General features: G+C 47.3%; 2 protein-coding genes and 1 long non-coding RNA gene across 6 annotated transcripts in view; 1 reads left to right on the plus strand and 2 right to left on the minus strand.

The window, feature by feature from the left end:
- The first annotated feature begins 588 nt into the window (after window positions 1-588).
- LOC140600229 (uncharacterized) lies at window positions 589-1,876 on the plus strand. The gene is made up of 2 exons (XR_012003445.1): window positions 589-765; window positions 1,446-1,876. It is a non-coding gene; the product is annotated as an uncharacterized lncRNA (long non-coding RNA).
- An 11,814-nt stretch (window positions 1,877-13,690) lies between these two features.
- Window positions 13,691-20,495, minus strand: GPR75 (G protein-coupled receptor 75). Its single transcript, XM_072842674.1, has 2 exons — window positions 16,997-20,495; window positions 13,691-15,314 (listed from the first exon to the last, which is right to left on the minus strand). The coding sequence occupies exon 2, from the start codon at window positions 15,215-15,217 to the stop codon at window positions 13,691-13,693; it is 1,527 nt and encodes a 508-aa protein (XP_072698775.1). The 5' UTR covers window positions 15,218-15,314; window positions 16,997-20,495.
- A 5,203-nt stretch (window positions 20,496-25,698) lies between these two features.
- The window catches only part of PSME4 (proteasome activator subunit 4), a 105,252-nt gene continuing 103,011 nt past the window's right edge, over window positions 25,699-27,939 (minus strand). For all 4 annotated transcript variants that reach the window (XR_012003446.1, XM_072768357.1, XM_072768358.1 and 1 more), the window contains 2 exons: window positions 27,793-27,931; window positions 25,699-27,249 (listed from right to left, as the gene is read on the minus strand). Coding sequence is in view for 3 of the 4 variants with exons in the window: in XM_072768357.1 (XP_072624458.1) it covers window positions 27,797-27,931 (135 nt within the window). In the remaining variant the exon portion in view is untranslated. The remainder of the gene's footprint in view (window positions 27,250-27,792; window positions 27,932-27,939) is intronic.

The raw sequence follows: 27,939 nt of genomic DNA on the forward strand, positions 1-27,939 counted from the left end.
CTAGTCTATAATCAGGCCAAATTGTTGACCTACTAGCACCAAATATCTAACATTAAAAGGGCTTAAGCTAAACAGGAAAATGAAAATCAAGACTTAAATTTTTAATAAATTTTTAATAAACTGTGATATGCAATCACAGTTTCAAATGAAAATATCAGCTATCCTAGGATCTGATTTAAATTCCCTTCCTGGGCAGCCCGGGTGGCTCAGCGGTTTAGCGCCGCCTTTGGCCCAGGGCCTGATCCTGGAGTCCTGGGATTGAGTCCCAGGTCAGGCTCCTTGCATGGCGCCTGCTTCTCCCTCTGCCTGTGTCTCTGCTTCTCTCTCTCCTGTGTATTCTTAGAAATTAATTAATTAACTAATTAATTAATTCCTAGGGCAGGGCAGCCTGGGTGGCTCAGCGGCTTAGTGCCGCCTTCAGCCCAGGGCCTGATTCTGGAGATCCGGGATCGAGTCCCACATTGGGCTCCCTGCATGGAACCTGCTTCTCCCTTTGCCTGTGTCTCTGCCTCTGTGTGTGTGTGTCTGTCATAGATAAATAAGTAAAAATATTTAAATAAATAAATTCCCTTCCTACTGTAAGTTGTTGAAGTAAAACTTTTCAAAATATGTTGCCATGGTCACATGGCCTAAGAGAAAATCCATTTCTCCATTTCTTTTTTTTCAGTTGTTTGGCAGGGGTAGTAGAGAAACACGGTCAACCACATAACCAAGGACACACTTTGTTTCATATGCCAATAGTCTTAAAGTAGATTGTACAAGCAGGTAAGATGATCCAATGCATTATAGGGAAAAAGTACTAGAGATTGTATAAAATTTCATCTGTGAACAAGGAATTAAGCTTTTATTTTTATTTAATATTTCGTGGGTGGACCAATACTAGTAGAGAGTCATTCATAAATCAGGTTATGTGTAAAAATCGCCAACAACTCAAGGAAGGGTAGGCATGTGTGTAGAGGAAGTGATGGAGATACCGTCATTATTTACCTCCACCATATGCAGCACTGTAGATTAAATTAATGTCCCCACCACTTTTCAGAAAATGGAATTGTCACTTTAAATACTAGCATCAAGACCACACATCAGGGGCACCTGGGTGGCTCAGTCAGTTAAGCACCTGCCTTGGCTTCAGGTCATGATCCCAGGGTCCTAGGATCGAGCTTGGGCTCCCTGCTCAACGGGGAGCCTGCTTCTCCCTCTCCCTCTGCTGCTCCCCCTGCTTGTGCTCTCTCGTGCTCTCTCTCTCTCTCTCTCTGTCAAATAAGTAAAAATTTTAAAGAAAAAAAGACCACATATTATTAGGTATATAACCAACCAGAATTAAGGTGAGAGGTTAACAGATTACTCTCACCTGCCATGGCTTCAATCACTGTGCTCTGAGTAGCTCGCAAGGCTTCTCCAGAAGAAATAACAGGGTTTTTTTTAATGTTTTTTTTTTTTTGCAGTGGCCACGAAGAATGAGCATGCTTTCCTCGCCAGCAGTTAGAAGAAACTCCAGTGTGAAGACTACTGGAATTCCATTCTTTAACAAAGAAAATAAAGCCCCTACCCCTCAAAACTCAAAAGAAGAAATGCAAAATTACTAACAAATGAAATATAGGGCGTACAGTGTTCTGTGTCCATACTTATTTGTAAATTTTTAAGCATTTTAGTCTTCTTTACATTTGAAACAAAGAGTGTTCACCAAAAGCAAGTAAATCTAGCAGAACTACTTATGGAAATGGTAACCGAAAAGAAAACAAAAAGGAAATGGTAACTGTCTCAACTATGGGAGACATTGATGAGACTATAAAATAATACTAAACATCTCGTCTAATCCTGTACAACACTACGTATTTCAAGTCTATTAAATTGCTTTCCGGTACTTTTCAATAGACTACAATTGTACTTTGCCTTGAATTTAAGAAAAAATAGTTCCTTGTATGGCACAAACATTTTAATTTTCTAAATATATAATTTTGATTTTCTAAATATATAATATTAAAGGTCAAACTAACGGGATTGGGAGGTATAGGCTTCCAGCTATAGAATAAGTCACAGGGATAAAAGGGAAATATGGTCAATGGCGTAATAACATCGTATGGTGACTGGTGAAGCCATGCTTGTGGTGGGCGTAACAAAATGCATACAGTTGCCAGATCATTATGCTGCACACCTGAAATCAATGCCACATTGTGTGTCAGGTATATTTCAATTAAAAAACAAAAGTGCTCTACCACCAAAAATAATATATTTTTTCAAACTTCCTTGAGAGTCCAGCAACTGAGAGTTGAAAACCCAATTAGTCAAATCTATTCTATTCCCTAAATTCACTCAAAATATAGCCCCCCCCCAAAAAAATAGCCAAAAATAGCAAACTTTGTTAGATTAGAATAGCTTCTCTGTCCTCAATTAAAACACGAGCTTGCTAGTCACCAGTAGTCCTTAATAGCAGTAAAACCTGATTTACTTATTTAAGAATTCTTTTTTTTCTTTAAAGATTTATTTTAGAGAGAGCAAGTGAGCATGAGTGGGGGAGGGGCAGAGGGAGAGGGAGAGAGAGAACCTCAAGCACCACCCCACTGAGCACAGAGCCCCAATGCAAGGCTTGATCCCACAAGCCTGAGATTAGGGCACCCAAGCCAAAACTAAGAGACACTGAACCAACCAAGCCACCCAGGTGCCCCATAATTTACTCATTTAATAATTCTATCAGAGTTCTAAATATAACCCATAGATTTGAAATGTTAATAGTTGGTCAAAGAAACCAGGAGTCATCTTCCCCCAGATTAGTTTTTAATTTTTTAAAAATATTTTCTTTATTTATTCATGAGAGACACACAGAGAGAGGCAGAGACACAGGCAGAGGGAGAAGCAGGCTCCATGCAGGGAGCCCGATGTGGGACTCAATCCTGGGTCTCCAGGGTCAGGCCCTGGGCTGAAGGCAGTGCTAAGCTGCTGAGCCACCTGGGATGCCCTTTTTTTTTTTTTTTTTTTTAAGATTTTTTACTTATTCATTTGAGACAGAGAGAGCATGAGCAGGGGGAGAGGCAGGCTCTGACTGAGCCAGGAGCCTGACACGGGGCTTGATTTCAGGATCTTTAGATCAGGACTGGCGCTGAAGGCAGATGCTTAACCATCTGATCCACCCCCTTTTTTTTAATTAAAAAAAAAATTATAAGGGATGCCTGGGTGGCTCAGTGGTTGAATACCTGCCTTTGGCTCAGGTCATGATCCTGGGTCCTGGGATCCAGTCCCTCATCCGGCTTCCTTGCAGGGAGCCTCCTTCTCCCTCTGCCTATGTCTCTGCCTCTCTCTCTCTCTCTCTCTCTGTGTGTATGTGTGTGTGTGTCTCATGAATAAATAAATTCTTGAAAAATTTTTTAAGATTTTATTTGCTTACTTATTTTAGAGAGAGTGTGAGTAGGAGGTGGGCAGAGGTAAACAGAATTTCAAGCAGACTCTGTGCTGAGCATGGAGCCCAATGGGGAGCTCAATCTCACCATCCAAGAGTCCTGAGTTGAAACCAAGAGTCAGTTGCTCAACTGACTGAGCCACCCATGCACCCCACCCCTGGATTAGTTTTCCATACCTATAGGTTTTAGTGTTCTTAAGCCACAGTGACAGAAATCGTTTGTTGGAAAAGCTTTTGTCAATCACCTCCAAGAGAGTGTTTCACTCAAAAAAAACCCAGTTGTGAACAATCTTCAGTCATTGCTCCTTGAATCTCAGATAATAGGCAACCCCAAACTCTGCTTTTATAATAATAAAAGCTGCCACTTCCTGCACATTGGTTAAATATTCCAGCACTATGCTAAACACTTCAGATACCTTGTGATCACAATCCTATCTTTAACTCACAGATAAGGAAAATGAGGCTCAAAGAATGGAACTAAACTGCACGTGGTTGAGCCAGCTTTGGAATCAATTCAGATTGTGGAAGCCATGTTTGTAAAGGATTTTTTTTTTAAGACTTTATTTATTTATTCAGGAGAGACAGACAGAGGGAGAAGCAGGCTCCATGCAAGGAGCCTGATGCGGGACTTGATCCCGGGTCTCCAGGATCACACCCTGGGCCAAAGGCGGCACCAAACCGCTGAGCCACTCAGGCGTCCCCTTGTAAAGGATATTTTATAGGGCTTTCTATTCACAGAACCAGCTTTGCCCTTTGAACCTCTCTGTGCCATCACCTCCCACCTGAAGGAACATCCCAAAGGGCTCAGCAAAATGCTAAGCAAAATGCTTGATTTTTGTCTTAGTAACATATGGTACTTATTTTCTTTCATACGGTTGTGTGTTTTTTGTTTTTTGTTTAAATATGGAACACCACTAACTTCTCTTTAAGCTAATGCGACTCAAAATCTAGCAAATGAAAACTCACTGGTGGGACGCCTGGGTGGCTCAGTGGTTGAGCATCTGCCTTTGCTCAGGGTGTGATCCCGAGTCCTGGGATCAGTCCCACATTAGGCTCCCCTTGAGGAGCCTGCTTCTTCCTCCGCCTGTGTCTCTACCTCTTTCTCTGTATCTCTCATGAATAAATAAAATCTTAAAAAAAAAAGAAAAAGAAAGAAAAAGAAAACTCACTGGTAAAATTAAAGTGTCACCTTGGGAATTCTGGCTTGGTTAAATATCATCAAAACTTCCCTTCTCGGGATCCCTGGGTGGCGCAGCGGTTTAGCGCCTGCCTTTGGCCCAGGGCGTGATCCTGGAGACCCAGGATCGAATCCCATGTCGGGCTCCCGGTGCATGGAGCCTGCTTCTCACTCTGCTTATGTCTCTGCCTCTCTCTCTCTCTCTCTCTCTCTCTCTCTCTCTCTGTGTGACTATCATAAATAAAAATTAAAAAAAAAAAAAAAAAAAAACTTCCCTTCTCAGGGATCCCTGGGTGGCTCAGGGGTTTAGCACCAGCCTTCGGCCCAGGGCATGATCCTGGAGTCCCGAGATCGAGTCCCATGTCATGCTCCCTGCATGGAGCCTGCTTTTCCCTCTGCCTCTATCTCTCTCTCTGTGTATGTCTCTCATGAATAAATAAATAAAATCTTAAAAAAAAATTCCCTTCTCTGATAATCACTTGGTAAACGATGCAGCTGCACTGGCAATTTGTCTAGAACTAGGTTGTATTTATTATGTAAATAATAAAATTCCTTCATCTTTTACTTATTGGTAAAGAATATATCTTATTTTCTTTCTCAGATCCTTCTCCTCAGACCTTGCATAACAGTGACACTCAACAAATATTTGCTGAATGAATGAATGAACCCTCATCCTCTCTTACCCACACTTATAAAACCTTCCCCAACTACAATTCCAAGGACTTTCCTACCAGCTCTTACTTTTTGAGTGTTTGGTACTTTGAAGAAAACAATATTTTCCTCAGTTTTAAATTGGTTGGGAAAGAAAAGGGAGAATTAATTACTTGTCTCATTTGTATTCCTTCTCAAATTCTGCACCACTCCCTAACAAGAAGACAGTGCCTGTGTCTCTTTTTCCCCCACTTGTGGGCCATGATTGGAATAAAGTCCCTGTTCTCTCAGGTCAAGAAAAGAATTGAATTTTCCACCTCCAACTCCATAAACTAAAAACATCCCAGTTCCAAGGTACTCTGAATCCCTCAAAGAAATTGTCTAAATTACGATTCTCTGTGAAGAACACAATTCCCAGCCATATCTTTCCTCATTGTAATAAAATTTTTTTAAGACTTATTTGTTACAGAGCACGTGAAAGAGAGCAGGAGCAGGGGCAAAGGGAGAGGAAGAAGCAGACTCCCCACCTAGCAGGTAGCCCGGATGATGCAACGTGGGGCTGGGGCCTGGGACTGCAGGATCATGACCTGAGCAGAAGGCAGATGTTTAACCAACGGAGTCACCCAGGCCCCCATCCCCATTGCAATATTAATAAAATCAGTTCTTACCATTTCTTTGACATATGTTGTTGCTAAAGCCAAACAAATGAGCAAGAAGCTTTCATAAGCTCTTGCTAATGTCAGATACAAAATACGACGTAAGCATTTACCGGGATTATGGAATTTACCCTAGTGCCACAGCCCCAGAAGACAGGCATAAAGCACTCTTTGTAAATTGCTCCACTTTTTAAGGTCTATCTGAACAAGCTGCATTTTGCAGAACACCAGGCTTTGCATGAAAATCAAGATTCCCACACTGGGAGTCAGATGAAAGATCTCCCACTCATCAGCATGCTACGAGCCAGCTTGCGGTTCAAGAAAGTGTCAGAAGGGCAAACATTCACCTAAATGGAACTCAGAAACAAACTGAACTTATCTTGGCACCAGCTAAGTGTATTCATGGAGAAGCAAAATTACCTGGTTACTGGAGTAGAGGAGGGGAAAATTCACTGATTTGTCCATAAGCAACAAAGGGATATTTTTACTTTGGTAAAATTAATCTAAAACCATTGGGCTTAGAGAGATTGCCTGTTAACTGTCTCTTCATGGAAAACAGAATTTCACTGAATCTGTGACTTTTTTCAAATTGCCATATGCTTTATTTTTTTTTTTAAGATTTTATCTATTTATTCATGAGAGACTGAGAGAGGCAGAGACACAGGCAGAGGGAGAAGCAGGCTCCCTGTGGGGAGCCCAACGTGGGACTTGATCCCAGGACCCCAGGATCACAGCCTGGGCCCAAGGCAGGCGCTAAACCGCTGAGCCACCCAGGGGTCCCTGCCATGCACTTTAAAGTAATTAGTATTCTCCTTTCTCTCCCCCCAAGACCCAGGTACCCCTTCACTCTGTTAACTTCTCTGCGGCTGCCGAAGAGTTTCCTTTCATCTTCCGTGTCCTCAGGCTGCGTCAGGAGCCAAAGAGGTCCAGGAGAATGAATGCAGGTTGTCTGGCAACACCTGGGTGGCCAGGGTGGCCCCTGGGAGAAGACGCCTTTAGAGCTGATTCCCTGCGTCAACAGTCAGAAATCCTGAATCCTGATCCATGTCCCCTTTCATCAGAGTCCTGCTGATAACCACCCTGGGGACGTAGAGAGGGATACGAAAAACCACAAATGTCGGGAGGCTAAGCCAGCCAGCCAGGTAGAGGTCAGGGTTGAGATCACTTCCAGGCTTCAGCCATTTGATCATTTATTATTTGATTCATTCATTATACGTAACTGTTATGGACAGAATTGTGTCCCCCCAGAATTCATATTTGAAGCCCTAACCCCCAATGGGACTCTATTTGGAGATAAGGCTTTTAAGGAGGTAATTAAGGGCAAATGAGATCATAAGGGTGAGGCTCTAATCTGATAAGAATGGTGTCCACATAAGAAGAGGAGGAGACACCCCAAGAGCCCCCACCCCCAACTCTCTCTCCTCCTTGCCCCACCCCCTCTCTTCCCCTGCATGCACAGAGAAAGGCCCTGTGAGGACACAATGAGAAGGTGACCTTCTACAAGCCACGGAAAGAGGAACAAAACCGAGGCATGCGATAAGGGGCAGAAAGCCTGTTGTATCCCCATCAGGCAGGGAACAACTGAAAGCAAATGGGGACAGAGAGGAAACCAAGGGCCAGATCATTAGGACCATGCCAGTCGTGGCAAAGATTTCAGATTTGGGGACGTCTGGGTGGCTCAGCGGTTGAGCTCTTGCCTTTGGTTCAGTGTGATCCTAGTCCTAGAATCAAGTCCCACATCGGGCTCCCTGCATGGAACCTGCCTCTCTCTCTGTGTCTCTTATGAATAAATAGATAAATAAAATATTAAAAAGAAAAAGGACTTCAGATTTTGTTCTAAGTGGAATGGAGAGCCACTGGAAGGTTTTCACAGGAGAGTGGCAAATATGATTTACCTGAAACATGTCCCAAGTTACAAAGCAGGGAGACGACAGGAGAGAGAGACTGGAAGCTGGGAGACGGTTACGAGGCGGGTTTCACACCCCAGGTGAGAAATGATGGGGAACACGGGCTAGAGGGCACGGAGATGAAGAGGTGAGTAGTTGGAGTCAGAGTTTATTTTCAAGATAATTCTTGTCCCAACAAGTTGGATGTGATGTGCAAGAGAGTCAAGGACAACAAGCGGAGCTGTGTGACTGTGTGATTGCCATGCCATTTCCTGAGACGATAAAACAGCAGGAGGCCCAAGTTTGGTAGGGAGTGGGGTTGAAATCAAGAGTTCAGTTTTGCACATGCTAAAATTTGCGATGCCTATTAGACATCTAAGTGGAGACGGTGATTGGATGGACCAGCGTGGAGCTCAGGGAGAGCTTAGGACTAGTGATGCAAAATTGAGTGTCATTAGCATGTAAACGGTATGGAAGCCAGGAGATGGAAAGTCATCAGAATGGCCTTTGCAGATCCATCTTTAGGGGTGCGGGGAGGCGATAGGGGCGATTTCCCTATCTTTCTGCTTTCCCTTCTTCAGCCTCTCCAAGGTGACCCCATCTGGCTTCAAGCGGTCATTGTCTTTGCTCCTACCGGTGACTCTGGCTCTCCCGCCTCCGTCACACTGGGCCAGGGGCACCTGCCCCGCAGAGAGCAGCTTGCTGCTTCGTGTTCTAGCCCCAGTCCAGGCCTGGCCTGGCCTCTCGAATCTCTGATGGAGTCGAGCCCTTTCCAGCAGCCTGCCTGCCAGCCTCCCATAGGCCTGGGATCTCCACTGACTCTTGGCCTCCTCTCAACTCCAGTAGGAGAACAGTGGAGTGAGTTTCTCTGGCGGGACCTTGAGCTTCTCTCGTTAATGAAAAACAACTGCTTTTGGTGGATCCAGGAGAACACACAGGTCTTCCTGGGAGTTAAAAATCTCACTAGGTATACATTGCCCTGAACTGTGAATGTGAAGGTGGCTTGGAAAGGGGAGATTCCAGACCCCGGCCTGGCTAGATTATGGAGAATTCTTTTTTTTTTATTTTTATTTTTATTTTTATTTTTTATTTATTTATTTATTTATTTATTTATTTATTTAGAATTCTTTAAGAAGGACTTATAATCACAAGTCAGATCTGGAGAGGAACCCAAGAAGTGCTTCTGGTGGCCTGGAGTAGAAATCTTCGAACTGGGGTATGAATAACTTGAAATTGAAAAAGGGAGGTTTAGGGGATCCCTGGGTGGTTCAGTGATTTAATGCCTGCCTTCGGCCCAGGGCGTGATCCTGGAGACCTGGGATCGATTCCCACATCAGGCTCCCTGCATGGAGCCTGCTTCTTCCTCTGCCTGTGTCTCTGCCTCTGTGTGTGTGTGTCTCATGAATAAATAAATAAAATCTTTAAAAAAAAGAAAAGAAAAGAAAAAGGGAGGTTTACAGATGCTCATTTTCAGGACCCTACAACTGAGCTGTTGAAGAAGGCTTCTATGTCAGGGCACCTGGCTGGCTCAGTTGGTTGATCTTGGGGTTGTGAGTTCGAATCCCATGATGGGTATAGAGATTACTTAAAATCTTTAAAAAGAAAAAAAAAGGCTTTTGTGCCTTAACTCTGCAGGATCTCATGCTGCTTTTTCTTCACCACTACCCCTCTGTTAGTGTCCCCTTTCTGCTCTATAAAAGAATTCCCACATGGAATCCTAGGAGGGCATTGCTCCTGGATATAGAGTTGCTAACCAAGAAACTACTCAAAATATTAGTTTCAAAGAAGGATCTTTACGTTATCTATCGCAGGACTGTAATTTTGAGTTTTCCCTCGCTTATACACACCGTCTCTATCACCAATTCTAGGACACGCATTTTTGCTTTTGGCTTTTAGCTCAAAGGATGCGAAGGTGCAACTGTCTTCGGTCATCCTGAATCTGGGTTCATCCAAACCCAGCAGCCTCCACCATGCTGCCTAAGTTTGGCCCCAGGGAGATCAAAGTCATACATCTGTGGGGAAGTTGGTGGCACATCTACCAAAACAGGTCCTGTGGGTCTGTCTCCAAAAACGGTTGGTGATGACATCACCAAGGGAAACGGTGATTGGGAGGGTGTGAGGATTACAGTGAAACTGACCAGAACAGACAGGCCCAGAACAACGTGGTACCTTCTGCCCCTAATTATCAAAGCCCTCAAGGAACCACCAAGAGAGAGAAGCAGGAAAACATTAAGCACAATGGAAATACCACTTTTGATGAGATAACCAACATTCCCAACATATGCAGCACTGATCTTGAGTCAGAGAACTCTCTGGAACCAATAAAGAGATCCTGAGGGGGTGCCCTTGGTGGCTCAGTCGGTTAAGCATCTATTTTGGCTCAGGTCATGATCTCAGGGTCCTAGGATCTGGCTACCTGCTCAGCGGGGAGTTAGCTTCTCTCTCTGCCACCCCCCCCCCCACGCTCTTGCATATGCTCCCGCGTGCTCTCGCTAATAAATAAATAAATAAATAATAAAAATTAAACACAGGGCAGCCCCAGTGGCCCAGGGGTTTAGCGTCACCTTCGGCCCAGGGTGTAATCCTGGAGACCTGGGATCAAGTCTCACATTGGGTTCCCTGCATGGAGCCTGCCCCCTCCCCACCCCCTCTCTGTGTCTGTCATGAATAAATAAATAAAATATTAAAAAAAAAAAATAAAAACAAAGAGCTCCCGGGGACTCAGGCCGCCTGACTGGCTCAGTTGGTAGACCATAAGACTATGGATCTCGAGATTGTGGGTTGGAGCCCCACATTGGGCATAGAACTTACTTGAAAAACAATTAAAACAGGGCAGCCCGGTGGCTCAGCAGTTTAGCACCACCTTCAGCCCAGGGCGTGATCCTGGAGACCTGGGATCGAGTCCCACGTCGGGTTCCCTGTGTGAAGCCTGCTTCTCCTTCTGCCTGTGTCTCTGCCTCTCTCTGTCTCTGTGTCTTTCATGAATAAATAAATAAAATCTTTAAATAAATAAGTAAATAAAATTAAAACAAAACCCCCAAAACCCATGATTATTTCATCTCTTAAAGAAGAGAATGCTGAGGGCCAACACATTGTTATCTACGGTGCACTAATCATCACTACTTTCCTCTGATGGTTTTCAAATGACTGGACAGGAAAGTCATAGCACTGCAATCTGATGTTCAGAAATGTTAGGGTTTTTATTTTCCAAACATTATTTTAAAAGAACATTAAAAGCATCAGAAATACAAATCTGGCCTAAAGGTTAACATCAGAACAATTATAAAATGTTTGAAATACATCACATACTTTGCATCACAGTAAAGCATCAAGAGAACTAATTAATATACCCTGCTAATAATTAGTCATATTCAACTGAATTCTCATTATTTTTAGTTCTCAGTTTAGCCCTTATAGAGAAGTTATATGTACCTATCCATAACTCCCTCTATGGATAGACATATATAACTTATGAAGAGATAAGTTACATTTATCTCCGTATCTCCACATAGATGTAGAGATAGATGTGGAGGAGGGCTAAGAATCTAGCCCAACATGTATTTCATGCAATAAATCAGTAATTTCTCGATGAGCACAAAGAGACTGAGTACCTCATATGCGCATGCTTCCTTTTCTTTATACTGTAACTTTTACCTCCCAAAGATGGATCGGGTCGTCTCTAACTCAAAAAGTCGTACAAGAAACCTGTCAGCTTAAGTTTTACGAGTAAAAATTACTTTTAAAAAATCTTTTATTGAATCACACTGGAAATGCCTAGCCAAAAACGAGAAACACACCTTAAAAAGTAGGAAGTATCCTCTTGCTTAATCTTAGTAATTATAAAGCTGTTTGGCTTATTGGAATAAAGAGCCAGCTCTAAATTTTGACAAAAGTCTAACTCCTAATTAGAATTATCTTCAAACGATCTTGGGAGAGGATATTAGATTTCTTAGTTCTTTGTTAAAAAGGGGTAATATACTAACCTATCTCGTGGGAGTGGTAATAAATGAAAACAGTGTCGTATTAAAAATATAAAAGCATAATTGAAATAGGTTATAGTGACTTCCAAAAATAGCATCCAATTACAAACAAGAAAAAATGTGACAGAGGGGGTGTTTTCTCTTCTGCTATAAAATTTAATAGCAAAAATAAAGGAAGAAAAGGAGAGAAGGAAGGGAAGGAAAAATTCCTAAAAGGTGAATTTAAAAAGAAAAGAAAAGCCATATCTCATAGGAAACCTAGAAACAAAACGGCGGGTCAGTGCTGGAAGGGGGGTGTTGGGCGAGGCTGTGCAGAGCTCCCGCTGCCTTCTCCACACCTGGGGGCACCCTTGTACGGGGGAACAGCCTGGAGAGGGCGCCGTGCGTTGCATACCTTTCTTCCAGAACAACACGGTTCCTTCCAACCTGCAGTAACAGTTCTCCAATACGACCATTCCTAAAGACAGGTTTGGGATCTCGATGCCCATCTTGAGCCTAACAGCTGTAGTTCCAGAGCCGTGGCAAGTTCAAAAGCTAACTGTATAATGAAAATATTTTTACATAAAAATATGAATTTACGGTTGTTATGCTAGGAATCACAGAATTCATCATAAAATTAGTTCCAGGTAAAGAAATCCTTCTAGTTTTCCTTATTGCCCATTACCAAGACTAATGGGAGAGAAATCACACAATTATTTTGAAAGCATCACCTTAAAAAGTTTTTTTTTTACCTTAGTGATATTTAAACAAAGACCAAAAAATCATTTTTAAATAGTTACTTGGAAACTCTTTGTCAGGTTGTTAACGAGCCATCCTCGCACAGAAGCGACGCGTAGATGGAAATCCTCTCGATCTCATTCTTAACACCTTCTTAGGCAATAATGAAGATCATGTGACACGCAACAGCAGTCCCGACTGTGACCCATGTCACCAGGCCCTGGCGCAGAGGCCCCGGTTAGTGCCTCTGCTCCCAGAAATCACATTCCTCCACTACAGGAACAGTCCTCTCGACTAGGATCCTTGGGTAAGCTCATTCCAAAATAGAATAATTCATTTTTAGCAAGCAGAAACATACTTCTTTAAAAAAACAAACAAACAAACAAAAAAACTATACAGCTAGTTGATTCACACAAAAGAATGATGTCTCTAATAAGAAATGGGAGTAATCAGGGATCCCTGGGTGGCGCAGCGGTTTGGCGCCTGCCTTTGGCCCAGGGCGCGATCCTGGAGACCCGGGATCGAATCCCACGTCGGGCTCCCAGTGCATGGAGCCTGCTTCTCCCTCTGCCTGTGTCTCTGCCTCTCTCTCTCTCTCTCTCTCTCTCTGTGACTATCATAAATAAAAAAAAAAAAAAAAAAAGGAATGGGAGTAATCATAATACTTGGTGGACTGTCTGCCGAAAGCAAAGTACCTGTGTCTTGGGTCAAGGGTAACCACAGAGAAAACATTTCTGATTTTCTGCTTTGACAACACGGCATGTATTCAAGTAAACCCGCTACCAAAAAGACTCTCGTATTGGAACAACAATACCCTTCCCACACTTCAGAGGGTCAAAATTCAGAGTTCGATTCATTAAAAAAAAAAAAAAAAATCCGTCTCGGTGAAGATCATACCTTCACATGGTTTAAAAAAAAAAAAAAAAAATCCAGCTCCCGCGTCCTTCGAGGACCCCGAGCACCGACGCCCACGGGCACAGCGGGTTCGTCCCCCCAGTAGCTCAGCGCGAGCATCCCCGGCGTCCGGTGAGACGTTTAGGACCAAAGTGGGGGCGCGGGGCGGGGAAACCGTCCACTAACAACCCCTTCGCATGGGATCCTCCGACCCTCAGGGACCGCGAGGCAGGTCCACAGATGCTACGGATCCTGCAGACGGAGGAGAATCCGAAGGGCCTGCGGTTGGGCTGACCCGGGCGGGGGGCGGGGGGCGGGGGGGCCGCACCGGGGCGCTACACGGAGGGCACCGGGATGGGCCCCGCCGCGCCGGGCCCCCGCAGCAGGTCGCCGGCCGCGCGCTGACGCCTGGCGCCGCAGGGCGCGGCCGGGCCGGGGCAGCGGGGGCCCCGCGGGGCGCCGTCCCCCCGCCGCGGGCCGCCGCCGTAGACGCCGTAGTAGGGCTCCAGGCGCGTGTCGGCCGCGGTGGAGCTGCTCTGGCCGCCGGGCCGCCCCGCCGAGGCCCTGGGGCTCGCCGCGCTCTCCCTGGACTGGCTGGGCCCGCACGCCTGGTCCACGAACTTCTTCTGCGGCTTCGGGGACAGCACGTAGGCCGAGTTGGTCTCGTGGTGGGACGACTTGTTCCGGTTGGTTTCCAGGTTCCCCTTCCCGACGGCGCGGAGCCGGGTCCTGTGCCGGCAGCCGCAGGCGCCCAGGCCGCCGCCCCGCAGGCACGCGAGCACCTTCCGCCTCAGGCCCGCGCTGCCGCGGGAGTAGATGAAAGGGTTTAGCCCGGACTTGAGGAACAGCAGGGCGAAGCCCAGCAGCTCCAGCTGGCGGAGGCCGCCGCCGCCGCCGCCCCGGGACAGCGCCCCCCGCGCCAGGGCCGCGCCCAGGGGCACGCAGCACAGCAGGGCCGACAGCACGATGACCACGCAGGTGAGCACCGCCTTGGAGTCCTTGGCCGCGGCCAGGTTGACGGCGGGCGCGGGCGGCGGGCGCGGGCGGCGGGCGGCGGGCGCGGCCGGCCTGGGGCAGCCCTGGTGCCGGTAGAGCGCGGGCTCGGCCCCCCGCCGCCCCGGGCCGCCCGCGAAGGGCGGCGGCGCCCGCGAAGCCTCCGCCGCGGCCGCCGGGGGGCGCCGCCGGGCCCGCGCGTTCCTGCGCAGCGTCTGCGCGATGAGGATGTAGGACACGGCGACCACGGCCACGCAGGAGCCGAAGTCCACGGCGTACAGCGACAGCGCGGCCGCGCCCTCCGCCGCCGGCAGGCCCGACAGGGGCAGGCACAGGTGGGCCTTGCTGGCCCGCAGCGCGCCCAGGGCGGCCAGCGTGAAGCTGCTGGCCCAGAGCAGCGCGGCGAGCAGCGCGGCGCCGGGCACCGAGGCGGGGCGGCTGGGCTGCCGGCCCAGCACCATGCGCAGCCGGTGCAGCGCGATCGCCGCCACCGTCTTCAGGGACATGATGACGAAGCCCGAGCTGGTGGCGTGGAAGGCGAAGCAGAAGGCGTCCGGGAGGCCCCGCGCCGAGCGGAAGAGCGCGAAGGCGAACATGGGCGCCGTCACCCCGCAGATGAACAGGTCGCAGAAGGACAGGTTCAGGACCATGAAATCGAAGTTGGTTCGGAACTTGCGGAAGGCCGGGTCGAAGAAGGACAGGAAGACGATGAGGTTGCCGTAGGACCCCAGGCAGAAGACGACGGCCAGGAGCAGCGTGCAGGTGACCAGAGTGGCCGTGTGGACCAGGTCCTGGGGGCCGCCCTGGGGGCGGGGCCCGCGCAGCAGCGTGCCGTTGGGAGCCTCCTCCAGGGGCTCCGTGTCGTTCATCCTCGGGGAGCGGGGAGCGGCGCCGGCCTCTGCGGCTCGGGCTCGGCTCGGGGTCAGGGCCCCGGCTCACGGCCCGGCGGGGGGCACGCTCCAAGGCCTGCGCGGAGAAGGCACACCCGACACACACAGCAGTTAATGCACAAAGCGGAGCCAGCTCATGCTGGTTTGTTGTTGTTATTATTATTATTATTAATTATTATTATTATTATTTTTTCTTTTTTTACAAAAGTACTCAAATTTTCTTTAGCTCCGGCCCCAGGCCTTCTCGACTGGAAGCCCAACAGGGGACGAGACACAAACACCTCAAAATGCGTCCCTCCGGCTAATTCCAGGTTCCGTGGGCAGCCCGGGTGGCGCAGCGGTTTAGCGCCACCTTCCGCCCGGGGCGTGATCCTGGGGACCTGGGATCGAGTCCCACGTCAGGCTCCCTGCATGGAGCCTGCTTCTCCCTCCGCCTGTGTCTCTGCCTCTCTCTCTCTCTCTCTCTCTCTCATGAAAAAATAAATAAAATCTTTTAGGGATCCCTGGGTGGCGCAGCGGTTTGGCGTCTGCCTTTGGCCCAGGGCGCGATCCTGGAGACCCGGGATCGAATCCCACATCGGGCTCCCGGTGCATGGAGCCTGCTTCTCCCTCTGCCTGTGTCTCTGCCTCTCTCTCTCTCTCTCTGTGAGACTATCATAAATAAATAAAAATAATAAAAAATCTTTTAAAAAATATTATTTCCAAGTTCCGTGGCACAGTGGTTTTCCAAATGGTTTAAGCATCACCTGGAGAGGGAGTTTAAAAAAAAAAAAAAAAAAAAAGGCAGATTCCTGGTCTCCCACCCCCCGGGGGTTTCTAATTGAAGGGAATGCAAATGTTCCTTTTAGGAGCACTCGGGGGTGGCTAGCTGGAGATCTGAAGATATAACCTGTCCCCCAAGGAGATCACAATCTACTCGCAGTCTAATGTCATGAATCAGGGGGCAGCAGGGCGCTGTGGAAGTGAGAGAAGGGGAACCTAGTCCAGCCTGGGCTGGAGGCCCAGGGAGGCTGAGGGGAATGGTGGTGAGGGGGAGCTAGTTGCGGGGTGGGCCAGGGCAGGGCCTGCGGAGGACAGGCGGGGAGGGCCACCTTGAGTAGGTCTTACTGCTTATGCTTCAGATGCAAGCCCAAGGGCGGGGCCATCTGGGTGGCCCAGTTGGGTAATTGTCTACCTTCAGCTCAGGTCATGATCTCAGGTTCCTGGGATGGAGCCCCACATCCGGTTTCCAGAGTCTGCTTCTGCTTCTCCCTCTGCCCCTCCCCTTGTTCCTGCTTGTTCTCTCTCTCAAATGAATACATAAAAATCTTCAAAAAAAAAAAAAAAAAAAGATAGAAGCCAGAGGGTATAGCTGACTATACTGTGACCCCTATTAGAACAAATCACTAACCTTCTATTTCTTTCCCTAGGAACAAGCCTTTATTTTCCATTATTTATCATTTCTTCTCCCTGCCTGTAATACCTTGGCCAACTCCCTACCTTCCTTTGGCAGAAAAAAACAAAAAACTTTGTGCAGGACTACATTTGAAAGGAAAAAAATGAACGTGCTGACAGGTGTCAATTATATTGGAGATTTACAAGGTGCCAAGCACCCGTCTGTTGACTCTAAAGTGCTGTACAAAGGTGAGTTATTATTCCAACAGCAATATCGTCATGATGAAGCAGGAGGCGTCCATTCACTCAGTTTACACTGATCATGTGCACACGCATGCCAGCTCTATGCTAGGTGCTGTGGGTAGAAAGAGGAGGAAGACCTACCCTCTTCTTTAAAAGAATAACTTCTTTTTCTTCTTGCTATTTCCTTAAACTTCTCTTTTCAATGAGATTTAAAGTACACTCACAAATCTTCTGTTGTTCCAAATCCCCAAGCCCTGTGTGGCCTGGTGCCCACTCTGCTCTGAAAGATGCTTCCTGTGGGACAGCTTAAAATGGTTCCTTGGAGATGCTGCAATGCTCTTGACAACTCAAAGGTATTGCTTTCATCCAGCCTTTTAGGAATAAGCAATGGCACCAGGGAGGTCCAGGAGTGATGTGCCAAATATTTAACCACCAGCTCCAACTGGGTCCCAGAGGCCTCCAGCTGCGCCAGGGGTTAACCCTTCAGATGCTGGATCATGGGGCACAGAGGAAGAGGGAACCAGACCCATGAAGGATTACTAGGCGCTCTGAGCAGCAGCCATGAAGCACCCGATCCAGAAGTCTCTCAGCATTCAGGAGCAGGTATGGCTAATGCCAGTGAGTATCAGTCGAATTTCAGTCCTCGGAAGGCCCATATATGTAATGCATATTCTTCATGAAGGAAGAAGATGGGGGGATCCCCGGGTGGTGCAGCGGTTTGGCCCAGGACGCGATCCTGGAGACCCAGGATCGAATCCCACATCAGGCTCCCGGTGCATGGAGCCTGCTTCTCCCTCTGCCTGTGTCTCTGCTTCTCTCTCTCTCTCTGTGACTATCATAAATAAAATAAAAATAAAAATTAAAAAATTTAAAAAAAAAAAAGGAAGAAGATGGCCTCTTTTTTTATTCTCAATGGTCAAATAGTGCAGATCACAACAATATGATGAATTTCTCCACTGGCAAGGGAGACCAGCCTTATAGAAGTTCTGTGAGAGGAAAAATATAAATCTTGACCTCTTGTCTCTTGATTAGAATAAAAAAATAAGGGACACCTGGGTGGCTCAGCGGTTGAGCATCTGCCTTTGGCTCAGGGCGTGATCTCAGTCTTGGGATGGAGTCCCACGTTGGGCTCCCTGCATGGAGCCTGCTTCTCCCACTGCCTGGGTTTCTGCCTGCCTCTCTCTCTGTGTCTCTCATGAATGAATAGATAAAATCTTTAAAAAAAAAAAAAAGAATCAAAATAATAACGGATAGCTTACTGTTTTCACTTAAAGGCCATGTGCCTGTTTCTGAACTGTTTTTGACAGCTACGTAATAAAAAAAAGATAACCTTTTACTGTTGGTTTTTTCATGGTTAGCTGGGGGATTGGAATTAGCTGATGAAAAGAGAAGTAGCAAAGAGAACTCAATTTGAGAAGGCAGGAAGGCAGAGAGGTGATGCTGTTGTTTCTAGCAAATCCCCTGCCCTAGAAGTTTCCTCTTTGGAAGCAGGGACATGAACAGGGTGAAGGCGGAAGCAGGCATCTGGTTTGGGGAAATTAGAAGAATGAAGCATCTGGACATGATGCTAAGAGAAATATCGAGTAGGTGGATAGTAATCAAGAGGTGGGGTGGGAAATTACAGAGACCCCAGGCTAGGAGATATTTGCAAACGGAATTGTCAAGGGGAAGATGGGATGATGCGGCACCAACATCTGTCAAGAATAAGAGGCAGGAGGGGCACCTGGCGGACTCAGATGGTTAAGTGTCTGCCTTTGACTTAGGTCATGATCTCCAGGTCTTGGGATCGAGCCCCAGAGCCCCATGTTGGGCTCCTCCCTCAGTGGGGAGTCTTCTTCTTCCTCTCTCCCTACTTGTGCTCCATCTCTCTCAAATAAACTTAAAAAAAAAAAATCTTGGGCAGCCCCGGTGGCTTAGGGGTTTAGCACCTCTGTCAGCCTGGGGTGTGATCCTGGGGACCTGGGATCGAGTCCCGCATCGGGCTCCCTGCATGGAGCCTGCTTCTCCCTCTGCCTGTGTCTCTGCCTCTCTCTGTATCTCTCATGAATAAATAAATAAAATCTTAAAAAAAATAAATCTAAAAAATTTTAAAAAGTTTTTAAAAAGAATAAGAGGTAGGAGGAAAAAAAGGATTTGGAGGAGTTGAGGACCAACTTCTACTTTCAGCACAGAAATAATTTTTTCCATATATTTAAAAATTTTCAGACTTTTTAAAAAAGAGAACCCTAGGTCAGGAATATTATACAGGGGAAAAAAGGAATATTATACAGGAACAGTATATTAACTTTGTTGAGTGCTTATGACATGCCAGGGACTGTTTGCAATACTCCAAGCTCTTAACTCCTTGAATCCTCACAACCCTGACACGGTGTAAGTTATCCCCATTTTACAGATAAGGAAATGCAGTTGGAGAGAGCGCTCCCGACTTAAAGCGGTAGGGCGCGGATTTGAAGCAGGTGGTCTCTACAGCTGACACTCGTCACCAACAACCCAAAATAACAACAGAGAGATTGAGGGCGGCCTGCAGGCCAGAAGATAGTCACAGCAGCCCCCACGTACTGGGTGGTGAGCATTCATACCAGAAGCTTTACATAAGCTCTCAAAGCTTGACAAAGCTCTCATGTTCAGTATATAACCCCAGGAAGTAGGTATCACAATCCCTTCCCAATTTTAAGTTCCTGGAACCCAAAATATGAGCACATACACACACACACCTCTATGTACCTTTCTGGTAAGGCTGATAACTATGGTTCTGGCTGTAGTAAACATAAATCATTCCTACTGGGATAATTAGGGGAAAAAAAGGAATGAAAGGCTGGGAAGAAAAGGAAAAGCAGGGGCAGCCCCGGGGCGCTCAGTGGTTCAGCGCTACCTTTGGCCCAGGGCCTGATCCTGGAGATCCAGGATCGAGTCCCATGTCGGGTTCCCGGCATGGAGCCTGCTTCTCCCTCTGCCTCTCTCTATGTCTCTCATAAATAAATAAAATCTTAAAAAAAAAAAAAAAAAAGGAAAAGCTGAACACAGAACAGAAATCAAGGTTTTGGCAAAGAAACTTTAAGAGCAAAGAAGGAAATGAAGGAAAAGTAAACCCCCTTCTAGGACTTTTAAGAACGAGGAGGCTGAGATCACAATCTGGAACAAAGTTTTGACAGTAGCGCTATAAAGCTCAGTGACTGAGGGGTCAGGGGGTACATGAGATGGGGGGCAGGAATAACTGTTTGATACTCCTAAATAGTGGGTACAGATCACCAACGTTCTTCGCATGCAAGCCTGCTCTTTATATGCGGCACCCTAAGTAGGCGATTAAAGTCATAAAGTCAGAAAAATTGTAAGGTGGCTCCACCGGAGCAGGGAGGTCAGCCTCACTAAGGCTGAACGAAGTGGCAGCCGCGCGCATCTTGTTACAACCGAGGAGGAAGGATCCTGGAGTAACCAGCAGGCAAGGGACCGTACATGGAGACTTGTGCACAGTGGCAAAGGCAAGGACTTGTCATCAGGCTGTGCGAGGCGCCTGCGACCCTCCAGCGTGCTCCTTGGTACCCCAGTACATCCCGAAGCACCCTGGCCGAGCCTTTGCAAGTCAGCTCCAGGCTTCGATTCCTCCGACTCATCCCCCCCCCCCCCCCAGTGGGCCTTAAATTCCTCCAGGACAGGCGTTTGCACGGTCTAACGGGGGGGGGGGGGGGGCAGGCTCCGTACTATTTTCTCCCGGCGGGCGCGGTGGTGTCAGGGGCCCCGCAGGGAGGTCCCATGACTCGCCCAAGGTCACTAAGCTTCGCGCCGGCTTGGTCAGCCCGAGCCCAGCGCCTTGTCCCCAGCTGGGGCGGGGAGCGGGGCAGCTGGCTCCGTGCGGCTGCGGAGGGGCCCCGGGGAGGGGAGCTGGACCCCAGCCGGGCACCCCCCCCCCGCCGGGCTGCGGAAGGTCAGGCCGCCCAGGGCCTAGGCGGGCGGGGGCCCGTCGGCGAAGCGGCCGAGGGCTGGCGGGGCCGGGGGCGCGGGCGGCCCCCCGAGAGCGCGGCGGTCCGGCCAGGCCGGGGCGGGCCCCCCCCGCCCCCCCGCCCCCCCCGCAGGCCGCGCCGGGGCAGCAGGTGCGCGGCCCGGGCCTGGAGCAGCAGCAGCGCAGCCGCCGCCCGCCCGGCCCTCCCGCCCCCGCGGGGCGCCCCCCGCCGCCCGCCGCCTCTCACCTGCCCGGCGGCCGCGGCGCCGCCCCCCTCCGGCGTCTCGCGGCCCGGACCCCCGCTCCGCCCGCCGCCCGGGCATCCTCGCCGCCGCCGCCGCCGCCGCGCATCCCGGAGCCGCCGAGCCGGGCCGCCGAGGCGCAGGCACCGAGACGCCGAGGGCGCCGCCCCCTGCGCCGGACACTCGCGCCTCGCGGGGCCCCCGGAGCCCGGGCCGCTGGCGCCGCGGGGCCTGGCGGGGGGCGGGGCGGGGACCCCGGGGGCGGCGGGCGCCCGCGGCCTCGAGACCCGGCTCGCAGGCAAGTCGTTGTAACAGAATTAGGGCGCATCCGTCTTTACTGTGAATCAGGGAACCACGCATCTGCCTCCTCCTCCGCCGCCCCAAAGCCCCGAGGTCACGGGGGGCGCGGGGGGGGGCGGAGGGGAGGCGCTGCCAGGAAACCAAGTGCCACTAAAGGAGGCCCAGCCCGCAGGTGCAGGTGCAGGTGCAGGTGCAGGTGCGCCAACCGCCGCGGGCAGGGCCGGGCCGGGGAGGGCAGGGGAGGAGAGGGCAGGGCCGGGGAGGGGAGGGCAGGGCCGGGGAGGGCGGGGCAGGGCCAGGCGACCGCAGGGCAGGGGCGCCGCGTCGACCGCAGAACCCGAAAGGCAGTGCGCTGTGTACGCAGCTAATTTTGGCCAAGCAGGAACACAGAAAACGACTGTCCCCTCGTTCTTAATTATGTCCACAACGTGCCCAAAAGGAACTGGTGGCTTAATTTGAGTCTCAAAGCCATAAGCAACGTTCCTAAGTGTGTTTCCTATTGTGGGCACAAAGCCGACCAGTTAAACCTCGTGGCCCCGACCTGGGAATTAGGATCTTCCCATTTTTCTAACCGCGGGGGTACTATTCAGAAATACAACACTGGGTGATCGCCCTTTCCTTTGCCCTGGCGCCAGAAATCCAGAAAATTTCGTGCAAGTTAAAGACCTAGAATAGGGACGCCTGGGTGGCTCAGTGGTTGAGCGTCTGCCTTGGGCCCAGGGTGTGATCCTGGAGTACCAGGATCGAGTCCCATATGGGGCTCCCTGCATGGAGCCTGCTTCTCCCTGTGCCTGTATCTCTGCCTCTCTCTTACTGTGTCTCTCGTAAATAAATAAAATCTTAAAAAAAAAAAAAAACCTAGAATATTGCTACAGTAGTCCCTATTTTGGCTACCAACAAGTACCAAAGAATTTGATTTACGTGTAGCACATCTACCCCCATATCCTGTGCTTACATTAAGAGAAAAATGAAAGAACTGGATAATTCATGAAGGCATTCAATCCAGGTGTTGATGGGGCTTTTAGAATTGTGTAGAAAAAACTACACAGAAACTTCCAGTTAATTCCCACATAATACTCCATTCCCCAACCACCTGCAGTGCAGTTCTAGGTTGTCACTTATGAACTCTGGCCTTAGAAATAAGCAATTGAAAGAGAAGGCCCATTACTGCTTAGAGAATTCTAACCAAAGTTCTCTCTCTCTCCCTCCATATGAATTAGCTGCTGAATAAATCATTGCTAGCTGATTTCCAGGCCTCTGGCCATATGACAGATTACAATAGGTTTAGGCTAGAATGTGGCCCTCAGTTAATAAATCTTTGAGATAAATTATACTGGGGGAAAAAAAAAAAACACCCCACAATTCCCAAGTTGTAAAAGATTCCAGACAAAAATCAGTATCATCAGCAATGCTAAAGCTACTAGAATTGTCTACAAAATGTGCTAGTGGTGCCAAATTGAACAAAGGATTAGTAGTAGTAAAAAAAAAAAAAATTGTAAAGGAAAAAGAAAGGCTGACTATAAATGTTAAAGTACGAATGCTCTGGGGCACCTGGGTGGCTCAGTTGGTTAAGCGTTGGATTCTTGATGTTGGGCTGAGATTGTGATCTGGGGACTGGTGAGAGTCCGCTTGGGATTCTCTTTCCCCATCTTCCCCCCACTCACACTCTCTCCAAAAAAATGTATATATAAAAATAAAACAACCCCAAAACTATACACACACACACACACACACACACACACACACACACGAGTGGGCTATCAATTTGCAAGGAAACCAGCACTCTAATACTATCATTGGCAATGCAAGTTGATACGTGTGCAGGTGGAGGAAAGCAATGCATTAGAGCAATTACAATTCTAGATTCCTGACCTAAAATTTTATTCCTCATAATTTATCCTGAGGAAATAGCTGAAGAAGAAAGTTTTAAGCATGAAGATATGAAAATATTCATCACAGTGTAATTTGTAGTAGAGAAAACAAAACCTTGATGTTCAACAATATGGAGAAATACTCAAAACAATTATTTTAACAAGACAGTGGTCTTCGTGCACAAAAATAACTATGAAGACTATGTGGAAAAAATGGATTTTTTAGTATCACAAAATTCCTCAGTAATCTTTTCTGGCCACACTACTAATCACAACTGGCCTACAACCTAAAGGGCTTGGCAACACCAAGTATCGGGGGTATTTGAAAACAGCTTTCTCATCCTATTATTTTTTTCACTAAAACTTTCATTCACATTAAAAGACTAGGAGGGCAAATGGTCTTCCTAAATATTGAAACGCAATTTGCAAAGTCTTTGTCTTTTTAAAGGATCCATTCACAAACTAGATTATTAGCCACGACAACCTTAAAGAGACTCCCCGCCCCCGACCTAGAAACTTACCTTAACGCTCTCCCATATGGGCCCAAAGGGCCTGCCTTCCCCATCCTTAGCAGTTGCCGCTGCTGTGGGTCTGTTCTTTTTCTTCTATTAAAGATTTTGAGAGCTGGAGCGGGGTGAGGGGCAGAGGGAGCAGCAGCCTCCCCGCTGAGGGGGAGCCGGAGGTGGGGCTCGCTCTGGGACCCTGGGATCATCACCTCACCTGAAGGCAGACCCTTAACCGACTGAGCCACCCAGGTGCCCATTTCTCCATTCTTATTATTTTTTTCTCTCTCCATTCTTTTTAACAACAACATACATTTAAGAACTACCTTAGACAATAGTAAGCACCCACCCCTTTTCTCTCCCCCAGCCCTTCCACTTTTGAGGCCACCGGTAGAAAATTTAGGGAACTAAGTAATTTATAGTGTAACCAGATCGGTGTATCAAGGTAATAAGCAGCATCTACACCTGGGGTCAGAATCAAATGGGGCAAAGGTTAAAAACTGAGATTAAAGGGGCAGCCCGGGCGGCTCAGTGGTTTAGCGCCGCTTTTTGGCCCAGGGCCTGATCCTGGAGACCCGGGATCGAGTCCCACGTTTCAAGCTCCCTGAATGGAGCCTGCTTCTCCCTCTGCCTGTGTCTCTGCCTCTGTGTGTCTCATAAAAAAATAAATAAAATCTTAAAAAAAAAAAAAAAAAACCACTGAAATTAAAGAATCCTGTTTTTAGGTCTAAGGACGGTGGGCCTAAGAATCTGTGCCAGAGGTTTTCAATTCTGATGCACAACTGAAACATTATGAAGCTTTTAAAAACTGATGCCTGGGGCATCTGGATAGCCCAGGGGGTTGGGCGTCGGGGACTCTTCGTTTCAGCTCAGTCATGATCTTAGGGTTCTGGGATTGAGCCCCACGTGGAGCCGGCTTGGGGCTCCGTGCTCGGGAGGGAGTCTGCTTGGATCCTCTTCTCCCTCTCCTGCTGTCCATTCAACTCACACAAGCGTGCTGTGCTCTAAAAATAAAATAAATCTTTAAAAGATACTGATACCTGAGTCCCAACCAGAGAAATTCTGATCCAAAATGCCACAGCAGGTGCCCAGTATCTTTTCTTTTTTAAAGTTCCCGCTTATGTTCTCATTCATTTGAGGAATATAAATAATAGTGAAAGGGAATATAAGGGAAGGGAGAAGAAATGTGTGGGAAATATCAGAAAGGAAGACAGAACGTAAAGACTGCTAACTCTGGGAAACGAACTAGGGGTGGTAGAAGGGGAGGAGGGCGGGGGGTCGGAGTGAATGGGTGACGGGCACTGGGGGTTATTCTGTATGTTAGTAAATTGAACACCAATAAAAAATAAATTAAAAAAAATAAAGTTCCCGCTTTAGGAAACTTGCTAAGTAAGGCATAGTTTCATGCAGCTTATTTTAGAAAAAGCTCAAGCTGCTGGTATATAACATAAAGCTCTAATACTTAAAGTGTGACCTCCGGGCCAGGCAGACATCAACATCATGAGCTAGCAGCAAGAATTAAAATTCACGGATCCCTGGGTGGCTCAGGGGTTTAGCACCTGCCTTCGGCCCAGGGTGTGATCCTGGAGTCCCGGGATCGAGTCCCACATCGGGCTCCCTGCATGGGGCCTGCTTCTCCCTCTGCCTGTGTCTCTGCCTCTCTCTCTCTCTCACTGTGTGCCTATCATAAATAAAATAAAAATTAAAAAAAAAATTCATCTGTGCTATTCAGTAAGGTGAACCACTAGCCACAAGGGGCTAATGAACATTTGAAATGTGGCTATTGAGGCTGAGGAAATGAGATTTTACTTTACATGTAAATAGTTATATGAAGCTACTGGCTACTGTACTAGACAGGTCTGCTCTGGATAATTCGGTCCGGTTAGAGGGCATGCATTTATGGATTCAGATCTATGGATGCAAACGGCATCCACGAGAGTTACTGCCTATACAACTGTCTTCTCTTCTTAATGAAGACAAAAGCCAGGTGTTAAAAACAATCCATTTATTGGGTTTTAAACTAGTTACACAATTGAAATCATCAGTTTGGCACTACTCTATACAGGGATTACGCCTGTGTACGCTGACAATTCAATACTGTACCAGGACCTCTGCTGTGCTTCGGTCTGTATGGAGTCATTCAGCAAGTAGATACTAAAAAATATACTGTAGTGTTCCTTTAAGGAACACTGTACAGGGTGTGCTGCAAGATGATATTCACCAACTTGTGAATTACTTTAACCTAGAAGATACCTTGCATTCTATAAACTTGTCATAGCAAACAGGTGGTGTTTGCATTTAGGGATGCACACAAGAAAATTACATAAAAATCCAGACATTCTAACGATAAATGAACTCAAACAAAAAAAAACCCCCCACACCTCAGCTTTTGTAACATGAATAGAGAAAATAATTTAAAAACACAAAAAAATGGCATTCAATTGGTACAAAAGCCAAAGTCACTATAATAAAGAGCTACACGTGAATCTTTACAAATTAATTACACAATGGTGCTGTGTAAAAGGTTGCATCTGTACAAAGTCTTGCCAATGCTATCTCTACAGTTTATACAGTCTTTTACATCTATATAACATTTATTAATAAACAAGTCAATTAAATATAAAGACTTATTAGTCTCTCAACGATTCTGCAGGCAAAAGAAAAAAAAAGAAAAAAGAAAGAAAAATCAAAAAAAGAAAGAAAACCTTACAGAATTTCCACAAACACAGCATTCTTCCATTAGGTGAAGTATAACAGTTTTGAGGGCTGATCAAACAGTATTATGTAAAGAATACAGGTAAAAATCAACCAGTCAGGGTTTTTATCGTTGTTGTTGTTTATTTTCAAAATCACACATTGTATACACACACAACAATCAATCAAAAATTTATTCACCAAACCCCCGGTTTTTCAGCAATTGCTCTTTCCATTCAGCACCAAAAACTCCAGTCTGTGGGAAGCACGTGGACACAGCCTTCACTTCTGTGTCTCGGTGGAGCAATCCATCAGGTCCTTGGTTAGGTTCAAGACTTGCCCTCTTTTCCTTCCCTCTTCATGGCTCTCCAGACCCAAGGCTCTCAAAGGCTTCGATTTATGGCCCACAGCCCTACTACCATCTACACCCAAAAGCCATTTGGAAAAAATTCAAAATAATTTGAGATGAATGAAATGACGGGACCTGTATTACAGATAGGTATTCTCCATTACAAGTAAACTGTTTCTCAATGAGTTCCTAGACTCTGCTTGGTCTTGGATGCCATGATCATATTGGGTAATTATTTCTAGTCTGAGACATTGTGGCTTTGTCAGATGCCTCAAAGAAAAAGTGATCAATATTCTGGAGACACTTCCAGACAAGTTAGGTAATCAAATGGCAGCTGAGAACCTGTGGAACGGAGACTAATGGGACCAAACACAGAAGCCATCAAAATGATGAGAGCTCAACGGAGGCAGAGTTTTAAAACCTGCAGAGAGCCGCCACAGATGGTACCTGAGGATCTGGAATTTTTGATGAAAAGAGCTTGAAGTGAGGACTACTCATCTGTATCAGGGAGGGAAAAAAATTTCAGTCAGACAACAGGACATCCAACTCTAAAGCCCAATAAGTGAAATTTACTTTATTTTTCTTAACCTAGCGGAAAGGTTTCTGGGTTTTCCTCTTTAATTCGGGATGGAAAATAAATACTTAAGAATTCAGATGAAATGTTCTCATGACTGTATAGGACCTAGGGTTTTCTGGGCGACCCAAAACGCTTAGGCCCCACTCAGCAGGCAACAAAGAAAATTTCTTTTAACCACTTGCAGGATACTAAGCCTACTCGTTTATAAACGTCCAAAAGCAGTCACTTCAATTCTCTGCTTGATACCTGAAGCAGAGAAGCAGGGAAAAGTTCTCAGGGAACTTACTTCCACTGGTCATAGCATAGGTCGCATTAAAAAAAATTTTTTTAATTGTCTAAATAAGGAGGACAGCTGAGAATGTAAGCAAAAAGAAAACTTATGAGCAGTCACTTCTCAATCATCAAACCCATGACATCTGCCAAGGATGTCAGACTTCCTGAAACCCCGAATATTGCTGACTTACCCTTCTATGCATAATAGCACGGTGACACAAGGAGATCGGTGAGAACGAGCAGCTGGTCATCTGTGAACTGCTGTTTGTGTTCTTGCCAGTTGTCATGGTGCGTCCTTCGGAAATTGGATAAGGTCTTCTTTACAGTCATCTGTAGAG

The sequence above is a fragment of the Canis lupus genome, chromosome 11, assembly GCF_048164855.1.
Source record: "Canis lupus baileyi chromosome 11, mCanLup2.hap1, whole genome shotgun sequence".
In the NCBI taxonomy this organism is placed as follows: Eukaryota; Metazoa; Chordata; class Mammalia; order Carnivora; family Canidae; genus Canis; species Canis lupus.